General features: G+C 39.3%; 1 protein-coding gene across 3 annotated transcripts in view; it reads left to right on the top strand.

Annotated features, from left to right (window-relative positions):
- The window catches only part of UBXN7 (UBX domain protein 7), a 49,355-nt gene that overhangs the window by 5,511 nt on the left and 29,181 nt on the right, over positions 1-14,663 (top strand). Inside the window, exons 2-3 of one of the 3 annotated variants that reach the window (XM_055403740.2) lie at positions 11,148-11,243; positions 14,246-14,393. In XM_055403740.2, coding sequence (XP_055259715.1) covers positions 14,272-14,393 — 122 coding nt within the window. In that variant the 5' untranslated portion in view covers positions 11,148-11,243; positions 14,246-14,271. Of the gene's footprint in view, positions 1-5,688; positions 9,026-11,147; positions 11,244-14,245; positions 14,394-14,663 lie in introns of those variants that run through there. The other 2 variants (XM_088837871.1, XM_055403668.2) reach the window with 2 other exon arrangements.

Below are 14,663 nucleotides of genomic sequence, written 5' to 3'. Positions count from 1 at the left end.
AAGTCAATTTTTGCACAGACTAGGGGAGCAGGAGATGGTTTGGGGATGATTCAAGCATGTTACATTTACTGTGCACTATATTTCTAATATCATGCCTGTGGCCTGGAGATCAGGGACCCCTGACATAAATAGAATCACCATGTGTGGTCAGGTTTCTTTTGAGCCAGGCTTCTTTTACTTAGGATACTGCATTTGAGACTCATTCATGTCATTGTGGTATGAGTGGTTCCTTTTTATTGTGAATAATATGCCATTGTATGGATATACTGCAATTTGTTTATGCAGTGATTAAATGAATGGATAATTGTTTCTTGTTTGGGACATTATATAAATAAAGCTGCTAAAAATGTTAGTGTACAGTGTATGAATGTAAGTTTTCATTTCTTTTGGATAAATAATGGAGTGGAGGTATGATAGGTGTGTAATTTTAAGGAATTACCATACTATTTTCCTGAATCTTAACCATTTTACATTCCTGTCAGCAGTGTATAAGAGTTCCAGCTGCCCTTCTGGTATTTTTAATTTTCTATAACTATTTTAATAGATGTGTTATTGTATGGCATTGTGGTTTTAATTTGCATTTCCTTAGTGACTAATAATATTATTTTTTCATATGATAGTTTGCCATCCAAACATCTTTCAAGCCCAACTTTATTTTATTAGAGACAACAGACATAAAATTACTCTTAATCAGATTGCTATGAAAGTTTCCATGTCCCCTGCATTGTAAGGTGTATTATTAACCACCAGGGAAGTCCCTATATTCATTCTATTTTAGATTCTTTTCTCATACTGGTTATCACAGAATATTGCGTATAGAGTTCCCTGTGCTGTAGAGTAGGCCCTTGTTGGTTATCTGTCTTATGTATAGTAGTGTGTATATGTTTATTGCAAGCTCCTGATTTATTCCCTGCTCCCCTCCAACCCACATTTCCTCTTTGGTAACCATAAGTTTGTTTTCAGTATCTGTTTCTATTTGTAAATATGTTCCTTTGTTTTGTTTTTTAAAAAATAATTAGATTCTACATCTGAATGATACCTTATGATATTTGTCTTTCTCTCCCTGACTTATTTCACTTAGTATGATAATCTCTAGGTCCAACCATGTTGTTGCAAATGGCATTATTTCATTATATTTTATTGCTGAGGAATATTCCTTTGTATGTTTGTGTGTGTGTGTGACATATCTTCTTTATCCATTGCTCTGTCAGTGGATATTTAGGTTGCTTCCGTGTCTTGGCGCCTATAAACAGCACTGCAATGAACATTGGGGTGCATGTATCCTTTTGGATTATTGTTTTCTTGATATATGCCCAATAGTGGAACTGCTGTATCATATGGTAATTCTGTTTTTAAGGAACCTGCATACTGTTCTCCATAGTTACTGTATGTAAAATTTAAAAAAATATTTTCTATTCCTCAATGCTTAGAAACTCCTGGATGGGAAACTGATGAGGGGGTTGAACTTGCATTTTACTTCTTGCAGCTATCACCGACTCTCATTTCCTTGGTAGATTGTCTGGCTTACTTTGTTATCATTTCTAGGGGAAATGTAGAACCAAAAAGTAATCAATTTGTGTCCCTGTTATTTCTGTGCTCTAACCCTTTGGGCACGAAAAGGTCTATAGAGGGATTTTTTTTTTCTTTAAAATAAAAAAGTCTCTGTGACTATACTTTTAGGTTCCTTGATAATAGTGAAGTGACTATTTGGGCATTGAAAACAGTGTAGAGAATAGGTATAAGGAACTACTAAAATTTGGAATGTCTCTTGATCCTTCCATCTGTGGTAGAGACGTAGACTACATTATAGGTTTGGTGCTCTTTCCTATATTATGTCATTAACAGGGAAAGTGAACTAAGGTAGCAAGCAACAAGGAGATGGCCACTGATAAATTGTGTGCCAAAGTTGGGTTAATGCCCTTTGGTGCCATTAGCAAGCTAAAGCATATGGAAAAGATAATGGATAGGTAAAAAGAGTGCACGTGGTGAGAAACAGTAAAGTGAGACTCCTGCTGTGGATGTGATTACTGGGCTTTACGGACTGAATTTTTGTGTCCTTCCCCAAATTCTCATTTTGAAATCCTGATTACTCCCTCGCCCAGTGTCATGGTTTTAGGAGGTGGGGCCTTTGGAAAGTGGTTAGTTCATGAAGGTGGGGTCCTTATGAATGGGACTAGTCCTTAACAGAGAAGGAAATGACAACCCACTCCAGCATTCTTGCCTGGAAAATCCCTACAGTCCATGGGGAGCCCTACAGTCCATGGGGTCACAAAGAGTCGGACATGACTTAGCAACTAAACCATCACCACTAGTGTCCTTAAAATAGAGGCCCCAGAGAGGGTCTGGCCCCTTCCACCTTGAAGGTACACACCAAGAGCGGAACTGCCTTATCAACCAGGAAGAGGGCCTGCACTGCACACCAAATCTGCTGGAGCCTGACCTTTGACTTCCCAGCCTCCAGAACTGTGGGAAATAAATATATGTTGTTTAAGCTACCCGATCTATGATATTTTTGTTATAGCAGCCTGAACAAACTAAGACACAGCAGGATTAAGCTGTCTTGCTGCTACCTATAATATTGAGACCTCAAACTAAGCCCAGAACAGCTTTATAGATCGAATCTGCAAGCTTCTTTGTTATTGTTTTTGTTTTTTTGCCATAATATAGGGCATGTGGGATCTTAGTTTCCCAACCAGGGATTGAACCCATGCTCCCTGCAGTGGAAGGGCAGAGTCTTAACCACTGGACCACCAGGAAGACCCTGCAAGTTTCTTTTAAAGGTCCCCCCTTCCCCTTTTAAAAAAGATTTGTTCTTCAGTCTGAATGTAATAAGTTCAAATTTTTTACTGCTGATTCATCAAAAATTACTACCTCTAAGTATATAGGTAAAACTTGTAACTTGATTAAATTTGTTTTATTGCTGTTCCTTTCTTGTATATCATTTAGTCTTCCTCACTTTTCCTCTGCCCTCTCAGTTAACTTTCTGTTCCACTGTTTAGCTAAGTGGAAGTATTGTTGGCATTTTGGCTAGAACAATGTTTTGTTCTATAGGTCTGTTCTATTCATTGCAGATGATTTAGCACTAGTATTGGTGTCCTGTGGCTGCTATAACACATTAATACAAACTACATTGCTTAGCATAGTTACTCTCGCAGTTCTGGAAGCCAAAATTCCGAAATGAAGGCGTGAGCATTCTTTAAGGGAGGAGGGACATTTTCCAATCTTCTGAGAAACACCTGGCTTCTCTATTAAATGCCAGTAGTGCCCCCAACCCCCTCCTCATGAAACATTAAAAATGGTATCTCACATTTCTAAATGCCTCTGGTACTTCCTGACGTTAAGAACTACTAGAACCTTTAATTATCCTTCAGTTATCTTTTGTTTCTAAAAGGATACACTTTGTGACACAGCAAGTGATAAAACTTAGAATGCCTGATTATACAAGCACAGATGGCTCAGATAATACGACTTTATTTAAAAAAGTGAACTGTGTACTTTGCTTCTTGAGTCCCTCTCTAATACTGCCTTCTTCAGTCATGCTAGGATTTAGCATGTGCTTCTTTTTGAAAAAATCAAATAGGTAGAGACCCTTTCTTTGGGAAAGCTCTTAGGTCATCCTGACAAGCTCCAGTGTTGGAAGTTATCCTGTCAAATTGTCAGCAGATTTACAATAGGGCCCTCTCTAGGATATGCTGCCTAGATTCTAGCACTAAATCATCAAGTGAGGATTACAGATAGGAACGGTAGTTCCAAGCCCTGAGTGTTGACACCTTCTGTCCCCAAATGTCACAGTTATTATTTCCTTTATTATAGCTTTAGTGTCTTCAAATCATTTCTGGTATAATCCCTTCTAATAAATTCTGTTTTAATCTATAGTTCAGTAGACCTATGGAATGCTCACTTATACTTTTATTACAGTTGCCTCTGTCTCTATATCAGCTTTTTTTTTTTTTTGCCACACTGGCTTGTGGGATCTTAGTTTCCCTACCAGGGATTGAACCCAGGCTCAGGGCAGTGAAAGCCCCGAGTCTTAACGACTGGACTGCCAGGAAACTCCCTGCATCAGCTCTTAATGCTTCTCCTCAGTCACACTGGTATGCTCTCTAGTTGTTACAGATTCTTTTCAGAGCAGATCTCTTTTGTGTATTATTTTATTCTTTATCCGTAGCATTCATTTTTTAGAGTAATGTTTTTACTTCCTCTATTATACTGCTTTAAAAAAAATGAATGTTTAACATGAATGAAACATATGTTCATAGCAGCAGATGAAGGAGGGAAAGAAAGCAGTGAAATGTCTTACTCTGCCTGTTTACACTCTGATGTAGTGTGGTTCTCCATAGCTATAAATAAATACTCATGCTTCATACTTCCAGTAGCTTTCATTTTATTTCATTGATGTATAGCTTGACTGGTGACTCAGATGGTACAGAATTCGCCTGCAATGCAGAAGACCTGGGTTCGATCCCTGGGTTGGGAAGATCCCCTGGAGGAGGGCATGGCAGCCCTCTCCAGTATTCTTGCCTGGAGAATCCTCTTGGACAGAGGAGCATGGTGGACTACAATGGGGTCACAGAGAGTCGGACACGACTGAGCGACACAGCACACATCATATAACTTGAGACAGTCTATTTTTAGTAACAGCCACTATTTACCAATAAGGAGCTGTGCCACGTTCTTTAATGTGCGTTTTCTTAATCCACACAAGGACTTCATGAAATTAGTAATATCTGCATTTTGTAACTGAGAAAACTGAAGGCCAGAGAAATTAGTGACTAGCTCAAACAAAGTTACACAACTAGTGAATGACAGAACTGTGATTCAAATTCAGGTTTATCTCATAATATCCAGGCTCTTAATGGCTCTATTATACTCCCCTGCCTGAGAACGGAAGGAAATGTGAATGTTTTCTCTTCATTTTTGGGTACAGGACTGGCCAGAACAATAATTTTGATACTTTCTTTTGAACTGTTTGGTGTGTCTATCCCCAGGAGCTCTGTTATATTTTTGATGCCCTGAGTTACTCCTCCCCACCCCTAATCATGTGGCATTTCATGTAGGCCTTTCTTGTCTTTCCCTCCAAAGGCACTTGGGATGCTAAAGCCACTAACATCCCTGTTTTCCTGAACCAACTCCCCTACTTTATCTTAACCCTCAATTTATTGTTACTGGATGTTAGGTGGAAGTGGGTTTTAGGGGCTTCCCTGGTGATTCAGGTGGTAAAGAATCTGCAATGCAGGACACCTGGGTTCAATCCCTGGGTAGGGAATATCTGCTGGAAAAGGGAATGGCTACCCACTCCAGTATTCTTGCCTGGAGGATTCCATGGACAGAGGAGCCTGGTGGGCTACAGTCCATGGGGTTGCAAAGAAAGTGAAGTTGCTCAGTCGTGTTCGAGCCTTTGTGACCCCATGGACTGCAGCCCACGAGGCTCCTCTGTCCATGGGATTTTCCAGGTAAGAGTACTGGAGTGGGTTGCTATTTCCTTCAGGGGATCTTTCCAACCCAGGGATCGAACCTGGGTCTCCCGCGTTGCAGGCAGATGCTTTTTTTTTTTTTTTTTTAAACCATCTGAGCCACCAGGAAAGCCCAGAGTCTTGGGGTTGCAAAGAGTTGGACACAACTAAGCGACTAACACTTTCACTTATTTTCATCATGATTGAGTTAATCCACATTCTAAAATAATGGTTGTTGTTCACTTGCTAAGTCGTGTCCAATTCTTTGCAACCCCGTGGACTGCAGTGTGTCAGGATTCCGTGTCCTTCATTATCGCCTGTAGTTTGCTTAAACTCATATCCCTTGGGTCGATGATGCTATCCAGCCATCTCAACCTGTCACCCGCTTCTGCCCTCAATCTTTCCCAGCATCAGAGTCTTTTCCAAGAAATTAGTCCTTCACATCAGGTGGCAAGAGTATTGGACCTTGAGCGTCAGTCCTTCCAATGAATATTCAGGACTGATTTCCTTTAGGACTGACTAGTTTGATCTCCTTGCAGTCCAGGCGACTCTCAAGAGTCTTCTCCAGCAACACAGTTCGAAAGCATCAATTCTTTGGTGCTCAGCCTTCTTTATGGTCCAACTCTCACATCTGTACACAACTATTTGCAAATCTGTAACTTTGACTATATGGACTTTTGTCGACTAAGTGATGTCTCTGCTTTTTAATACTCTGTCAAAGTTTGTCATAGCTTTCCTTCCAAGGAGCAGGCATCTTTTAGTTTTATGGCTGTAATCAAGTGCAGTGGTTTTGGAGTCCAAGAAAATAAAATCTGTCACTGTTTCCACAAATAATTGATACATCCTTAACTCTTCAGTTCAGTGTTTATACTTTCAAAAATGGTGTTTGTTTACCCAAATTAATCTCTTAAGTGGTAACATTTTAGGCAGCATCATAAAGTGAAAATATTTCTTAGGTATTTAGGAAAAGACTTTTGGGATAGGCAGACCATAATTTTGATGGGCCAGCTTGCCTGCAGATTGGTTTTCAAGCTCCTGATTTTCATGGCATCTTCTATTTTACTTCAGAACTCACATGTTCTCTAAATGGTCCCCATAACAGGGGAACTTTTGGTTTAGCCTGACTGAAATTCAGATAGTTGAAGAGTGATGAGAAGGATGACAGCAACCGTTTGAATGCAGTGGTCATTTTTATTTGTTTGTTTATGTTTTGCTATGCTGCGAAGCTTGTGGGACCTCAGTTCCCTGACCAGGGATTGAACCCTGGCCCCAGTATTGAAAGGGCTGAGCCCTAGCCACTGGACTGCCAGGGAATTCCCAGCAGTGATCATTTTTAAGCTGAATTTCCTTATGAAAAAATTTCAACAGGAGTGAAAGCAGCCAGGATTGGTTGCTGTTACAGTAGAAGAGAGTTTCAGTTCCCCGTCAGCATGTTCTTTGTGCTTTCTGTGGTGCTTTAGTGCAGTGTGGCGAGCACCTCAAGAGACAAGAGCCAGAATGGCAAAAATTTCAGCCACTTAATTCTCTGAACAGGAAAAGATCAGCAGATGTCATTCACAAACTAGTTTTATGAGGCAAAGGTTACAGTACACTCATCTCTTGCTAGAGTAAACAACCAGAGTAGTTTACCCACGTGAACCTTTTAATTTTCAGAAACTGCTGTGTCGATGAGTAAGTTAAAATGGTGGAGTACAGCAGACACTGAACTTTTAGACTAGCATTTAAGAAATTTAATAACATAACGCAGTGTACCTGGACACAATGTAAGAATACTAGAAAAGCACTGAAACAAAGCCTTAGGTTTTATAAGTAATGATATGGAAAAGTTTCATCAGATTTATGCTGTTTATGCCCCCAGTGAAAGTGAAAGTTGCTCAGTCATGTCCAACTCTTGGTAAGAGACATGGACTCCCCATGGACTGACATATACAGTCCATGAAATTCTCCAGGCCAGAATATTGGAGTGGGACTGGAGTGGAGTTTGTATTTAATTATCTAACATACAGTTGTCTACTAGAATATTTGAACTCCTCTTTTCCCTCAAAAAGTTGAATTTATTTTTGTTTTGAGATTTCATTTTTTAAAGTGTTTTCTTATGGTGAGAATGTAAATCTGTACATATTAGAACTTGAGAACTTATTTAAAAATTACTTTTTATTGAAGTGTAGTTAATTTTTACAGTGTAGTTAGTGTACAGCAAAGTGATTCAGTTATACGTATTCTTTTTTCATATTCTCTTCCATTATGTTTATTACAAGATATTGAATGTAGTTTCCTATGCTATACATAGTAAGGCCTGTTGTTTATCTATTTTATATGTAGTTTAGAACTTGAGAACTTTTGGTTTAGCCTGACTGAGAATTTAAGGAGAGAGAACTGGTTTGAGAAAAGTGAGTAATAGAAGAGCTAGCAGAGACAAGGATAGCAATAAAGCCTTGTGGAAAAGTAGTGTCTGTTCCTGTATCTACTTCAGAGTGAGGGAGGGGGGTCACAACTTGGCAGGTGGGTATTTGGTATATTGTCAAGAAAAATAAGGGGGCTGATTTGACTGCTGTCACTCTCTATATCATGCAAAGACATGGCACTATAAAGTGCCCCCAAAGGATCTGCCTTGGTTACAAAGACATCTGCAGCCAAAGGAAATGGTCCAGAGGGCTTAGTTGCTCTGTGACGTGTGGGATCCTTCCAGACCAGGGATTGAATCTGTGTCCCCTGAACTGGCAGGTGGATCTTAACCACTGAACCACTAGGGAAAGTGAAAGTGTTAGTTGCTCAGTTGTGTCTGACTCTTAGTGACTCCATGGGCTGTAGCTCCCCCCACCCCGGCTCCTTTGTCCTTGGGATTTCCTAGGCAAGCGTACTGGAGCAGGTAGCCTCCAGGGAAGCTTCCTAACCCAGAGTTTGAACCCGTGTCTCCTGCGTTGCAGGTGAATTCTTTACTGTCTGAGCCACCAAGGAAGTTCTTTTTTTTTTTTAAACTAGCATCTTAGATGTGTATTTGTCAGCTTTGTGACAGAGCTTTAGCTACTCTATCATCTGACGATTTTTTGTAGCTTATGATTATCACTTTATATTGAAATAATACCATTTAAAAAATTTGTATGTGATGCTTTAAGTGGAACTTTTATGTTAAGTTCATTTTCCCTAAATATCCAGTTGCTGTTAGTAATTTCCACAGTTTTACCATATCGATTTTATAAGGGAAATTTAAAACATAAATATATGTGGTTTAAAATTCAAAGAACAGAGGAATTCTCTGGCAGTCCAGTGGTTAGGATCTAGTGCTTTCACTGCCAGGGCCCTGGTTCAGTCCCTGGTTGGGGAACTTAGATCCTGCACATTTGGCTTGGCCACAAAAAAAAAGATTCAAAGGATATAGAAGGCTTTTTTGATTGAAGTCTGGCGCTTCTTTCCCAGTGTACTAACTGGTTAGCTGAAGTACTGTGAGATAGTTCTGAGCCTACTGGATGTTGGTAACATGCAAGCAAACGACAATGCTAGATCTGGGGATACCAAGACAGAAACAAGTCCCTGTGTTCAAGAAGCTTCTGCTCTTCTGGAGGAAACAGAAAGTAAACAAGCATTCAGTGCTTAGTAGTATATCCACGTATGTAGTAGAGTATCACAGTGGTGAGAGTGGAGAGAAGGTAGTATAGAGACTGCTCAGCACAGGAATTGACAAAAGTAGTGCTTACAGTGATTCTTGAGCATGCATGAACTGGATGAAGGGGGAGATAAGGAGAATAAAGACTTTCCAAGCATGTAATTTGGTGTGGCAATACTGAATTTGTAGGATGGTGAAGAGGAGAGGCAAAGCCAGAGAGATAGGCTGAGGTCTGATCACAAAGGACTTGCCAGATCATAAGGACTTTGAAATTTATACTGTAGGTATCAGAGAGCCATTAAAGAATTTTAAGCCATTTGTGTGTATTTGTATTTATGTGTGATAATTACACTTGTATTTTAGAGCATAACCTCAGCAGTAAGGTGGAAGATGGAATGGTGATCAGTTAGGAGCCTATTGTAGTAATCTAGGTAAGAAGAGTTAAAGACTTGACTTAAATATTTATTTTTAAAAATCTTTTAATATGCCTCACTGGGCTGGCAAGGAAATAAAGAATATTCACAAGTTAAATATTAAATGAAATTGAGAATGAGATGTTAGCTAGGTTTGAGCTTTCACCCTGGTTGAATTTGCCCAAACTGGATGGCTTTGAATTTCTCTTTTGATAGCCTCTTGGGCACAGGAAACAAGCCTGTTGCCTTCCCAAGGAAAAGAATCTGCAAGGAGACCCCTTCCATTCACGACACTGGGACCTTCGCATTTGGGGAATGGTAGGAGAAATCTTCACTGAGAATTTATAGCAAGGGTTCTTACAAGGTCACATTTCCCATGTGGTCATATAAAACTTCAGGTCAAGAATGTATTTTAAATAGCCCCTGTTTGGTAGTGCCCTCAGGTACCTTACAAAATCTGTTAAATCATCTTCTCTGAGAAGGGCTGTACTTTCAACCCAGGCTTCATAAATCTACAGATTAAAATTCTAAGCCACTTGAGATCACAGTCAGAAAAATCACAAATGCACAAAAAACTATGGCACAGTGGGCAAGAGCCAGCAGAAACAAGAGACAGTGACCACTAGAGACTGCAGATAGTTTATCTTTTGTCTTTGTAATTCCTGTAAGTTTGATTAATATGTTAGAATAAATGAAAAAGATCAAAATAAGAGTATGAAGTAAGGGTTTCTGAAACATGACCAAGTAGATTAGAAAAAACCCAGAACTTCTAGTTATAAAAAAATTAAAACTAAAAGTTCATGAGGGCTTCCCAGGTGGCACTATGGTAAAGAATCTGCCTGCAATGCAGGAGACACAAGTTTGATCCCTGGGTCAGGAAGATCCACTGGAGAAGGAAATTGCAACCCACTCCAGTATTCTTGCCTGAAAAATCCCATGGACAGAGGAGCCTGGCAGCTATAGTCTGTAGGGTGGCAAAGAGGCAGATGCAGCTGGTCATCAGTTCAGTTCAGTTCAGTTCAGTCGCTCAGTCGTGTCCGACTCTCCGCGACCCCATGAATCACAGCACGCCAGGCCTCCCTGTCCATCACCAACTCCCGGAGTACACTCAAACTCATGTCCACAGAGTCGGTGATGCCATCCAGCCATCTCATTCTCCGTCGTCCCCTTCTCCTCCCGCCCCCAACCTTTCCCAGCATCAGAGTCTTTTCCAGCTGGTCATAGCACAACACAAAAGCTCGTGAACAGGTGAAAGACAAATTGGCAGGGACTTCCCTGGTCCAGTGGTTAAGAAATTCGTCTTCCAGTGCAGGGGAGACTGCAACAGAAGGTTGATGCATGCGTCAACTAAGATCCTTAAAAGGAAATGTCTGAGAATTTTTCAGAATTGGTAGAAGATAAGTCTTTATGGTTGAAGTCCAGTGAATCCTAAGAAGGATAAATAAAGTCAGCCCCAGCAAATCAGAGTGAAACTGCTGAAGACCAAAGACAGAGAAGATCTTAAAAGCAACTAGAGAGAAACAACAGATTGCTATAAAAATGTTTTTCTTTAGTCTGGCAGCTTACTTCCCACAAGCAGTAGCAGAAGCCAGAAGACACCGGAATGCTATCTTCAGTGTACTGGGAGAAAATAACTGTCAGCCTTAAAATAGAATATCCACTGAAACTGTCTTTCAGGAACAATGGCAAAATAAAAGGCGTTATCAGATCAAAAACAAAAAACCAACACACCATCAGTCTTGGCTGGAGGAGACTCTAAGGGACAAAATTCAGGTAGAAAGAAAATCATCTCAAATGGGAAGTCTGAGATGCTTTCTTTTTTCTTTTCCATTGTGGTTTATTATAGGATATTGAATATAGTTCCTTGTGACCTGAGATGCTTTTTAATGCTCACGGAATGTCCCACCAAATAGACTTACAATTTAGATTCTACTGCTGTTTGCCACTTATGTTGTCCAGTTTTTCAGTATTAAGTTATATTGGACATGTATATAGACATGGTTATGCATGTATTTTATATAGATTTATTTAGACTAGATTTATAAAGGTTGTTTAGACTTGTATAGATTTATGTAGGTTTATTTAGACTACAAGTCCAAATTACTGGGTCAAAAATTGTAAAGGGTATTTTTATGTTTCCTGATAACATCTTATAAAATTGATTTCTTAGGACTTCCCTGGTGACTCACTGGCTAAGACTCTGCGTTCCCAATGTAGGGGGCCCAGGTTTGATCCCTGGTCAGGGAACTAGATCCCAAATGCTGCAACTAAGAGTTCGTATACTTCAGCTAAAGATTCTGCATGCCACAACAAAGATCAGAGATTTCATGTCACTCAACTAAGACCCAGTGCAGCCAAATAAATATTTTTTAAAAATTGATTTCTTAAAGGGCTTTACCAATTTACATTGCATCAAACAGAGTATGTTTGCTTTACTGTACAAATAAATGAATAACTGTGAGAGGACCAGTTTTAAATGATGAAGATTGACATTTCGTAGCAGATTTTGATTTAATTATATCTTTGACAAAAAATGTAGCATCTCTCTTCTCTCCCATTATTACGAAAATGCTTCCTTTCTGATAGAAATTGCTAACTGAACTGCATTCTTTCTAATGAAGTAGTTCTAACTTTCTAGGATATAATGTTTCATTTTATTTTTCATTTTATTAACAAATATTGAATATATAGTTGGTTTATTTAAATAGTAAATAAATGCTTTATTTGGTTTTTGTTTTATTATGAAGGAAGACTACTATTTTAATGTTACTGCTTTCTTTTCTAGTTCTATATATTTCACACTAATCAGGCAACAGTATAGAATTAAATAATTATTTTTTAAAAAAAGAAAGCAAGATCCACTAAGACCCATCTCCTAGAATAATGGAAATAAAAACAAAAGTAAACAAGTGGAACCTGATGAAACTTAAAAACTTTTGCACAACAAAGGAAACTATAAACAAGGTGAAAAGACAACTCTCAGAATAACAAACACATGAAAAGATGCTCAGTATCACTCATTATAAGAAAAGTGCAAATCAAAACTACAATGAGATATCACCTCACAGTGGTCAGAATTAGTCGCTTAGTCGTGTCCCTATTCTTTGCGACCCCATGGACTGCAGCATGCCAGGCTTCCCTGTCCATCACCAACTCCTGGAGCTTGCTCAAACTCATTGTCCACTGAGTCGGTGATGCCATCCTGCGATCTCATCCTGTGTTGTCCCCTTCTCCTCCTGCCTTCAGTCTTTCTCAGCATCAGTGTCTTTTCCAATGAGTCAGTTTTTCGCATCAGGAGGCCAAAGTATTGAAGTTTCAGCTTCAGCATCAGTCCTTCCAATGAGTATTCAGGACTGATTTCCTTTAGGATGGACTGTTGGATATCCTTGTAGTCCAAGGGACTCTTGAGAGTCTTCTCCAACACCATGGTTCAAAAGCATCATTTCTTTGGCACTCAGTTTTCTTTATAGTCCAACTGTCACATCCATACATGACTACTGGAAAAACCATAGCTTGTCTAGACAGACCTTTGTTGGCAAAGTAATGTCTCTGCTTTTTAATATGCTGTCTAGAATGGTCATAGCTTTTCTTCCAAGGAGCAAGCATCTTAATTTCATGGCTGCAGTCACCATCTGCAGTGATTTTGGAGCCCAAGAAAATAAAAGTCTCTCACTGTTTCCATTGTTTCGTCATCTATTTGCCATGAAGTGATGGAACTGGATGCCATGATCTTAGTTTTCTGAATGTTGAGTTTAAGCCAACTTTTTGACTCTCCTCTTTCACTTTCATCAAGAGTCTCTTTAGTTCTTCTTTGCTTTCTGCCATGATGGTCATTCTCCCGGTCAGAATGGCCATCATCAAAAGGTCTACAAACAGTACATGCTGGAGAGGCTGTGGAGAAAAGGGAACCCTCTTGCACTGTTGGTGGAAATGTAAATTGATACAACCACTATAGAAGGCAGTATGGAGAGTCCTTAAAAAACTAGGAATAAAACCACCATATGACCCAGCAATCCCACTCCTAGGCGTATATGCTGAGGAAACCAAAATTGAAAAAGACATATCATTGTTCATTGCAGCACAGTTTATAGTAGCTAGAACATGGGAGCAACCTAGATGTCCATTGACAGATAACTGGATACGGAAGTTGTGGTACATACACAAATGGAATATTACTCAGCCATGAAAAGGAACTTGTTTGAGTCAGTTCTAATGAGGTAGATGAACCTAGAGCCTGTTATACCGAGTGAAGGAAGTCAGAAAGATGAATATCATATACTAATGCATATATGTGAAATCTAGAAAGATGGCACCAAAGAATTTATTTGCAGGGCAGCAGTGGAGTAACAGACATAGAGAATAGACTTAAGGACATGGGAAAGGGGAGGATAGGTGAGATTTATGGGGAGAGTAACATGGAAACTTACATTACCATATGTAAAATAGGTAGCCAATGGGAATTTGCTGTATGTCTGAGGTAACTCAAACAGGGTCTCTGTATCAACCTAGAGGGGTGGGATGGGAAGGGAGATGGGAGGGAGGTTCAAAAGGGCAGGGACATATGTATGCCTATGGCTGATTCATGTTGAGGTTTGAAAGAAAACAACAAAATTCTGTAAAGCAATTATCCTTCAATTAAAAAAATTAATTAAAAAACATTCATTCTAAAGAGGGAAAAGTACTATTAATTTCCTTGGACATTCTGTCTTCTAATGTGAATTGAATGTAAGAAAATGTCTTTGTTTAACTTTTTTCTTGTTTTTATACTATTTCAGGTGCAAGTGAAAGTGTAGGGAAACATATGCTTGAAGCCTGCAATAATAATCTGGAGATGGCAGTCACTATGTTTTTGGATGGTGGAGGAATCGCTGAAGAGCCCAGTACCAGTTCAGCAAGTGTCTCCACTGTCAGACCACACACAGAGTATGAATTTAATATTTATTATTAGGAGCTACCAGCTGCCAACATTGAGCAGTTACATTTTTGTCAATTAGGTTAATTCTCTATTTTGAACAAATAAAAAGTTAAAAGCATCTGAACGTGTCAGGTGACAATTTTTATACTTATGTGCTTTAAATTGTCTAGAGCACTGTCAAGTCTATTATTTAATCCTCAGAAGAATCCTATAGGTGGGTATTATTATCCACGTTTTACAGAGTAAGCTGAAGGATAGCCATTTCCCCAAGCTATGCA

The sequence above is a fragment of the Moschus berezovskii genome, chromosome 1 (genome assembly GCF_049115385.1).
Source record: "Moschus berezovskii isolate FMDL1 chromosome 1, NW_MosBer_1.0, whole genome shotgun sequence".
Lineage (NCBI taxonomy): Eukaryota > Metazoa > Chordata > Mammalia > Artiodactyla > Moschidae > Moschus > Moschus berezovskii.
The sequence above is the reverse complement of the archived record's forward strand: the minus strand, read 5'-3'. Positions and strand labels throughout refer to the sequence as shown.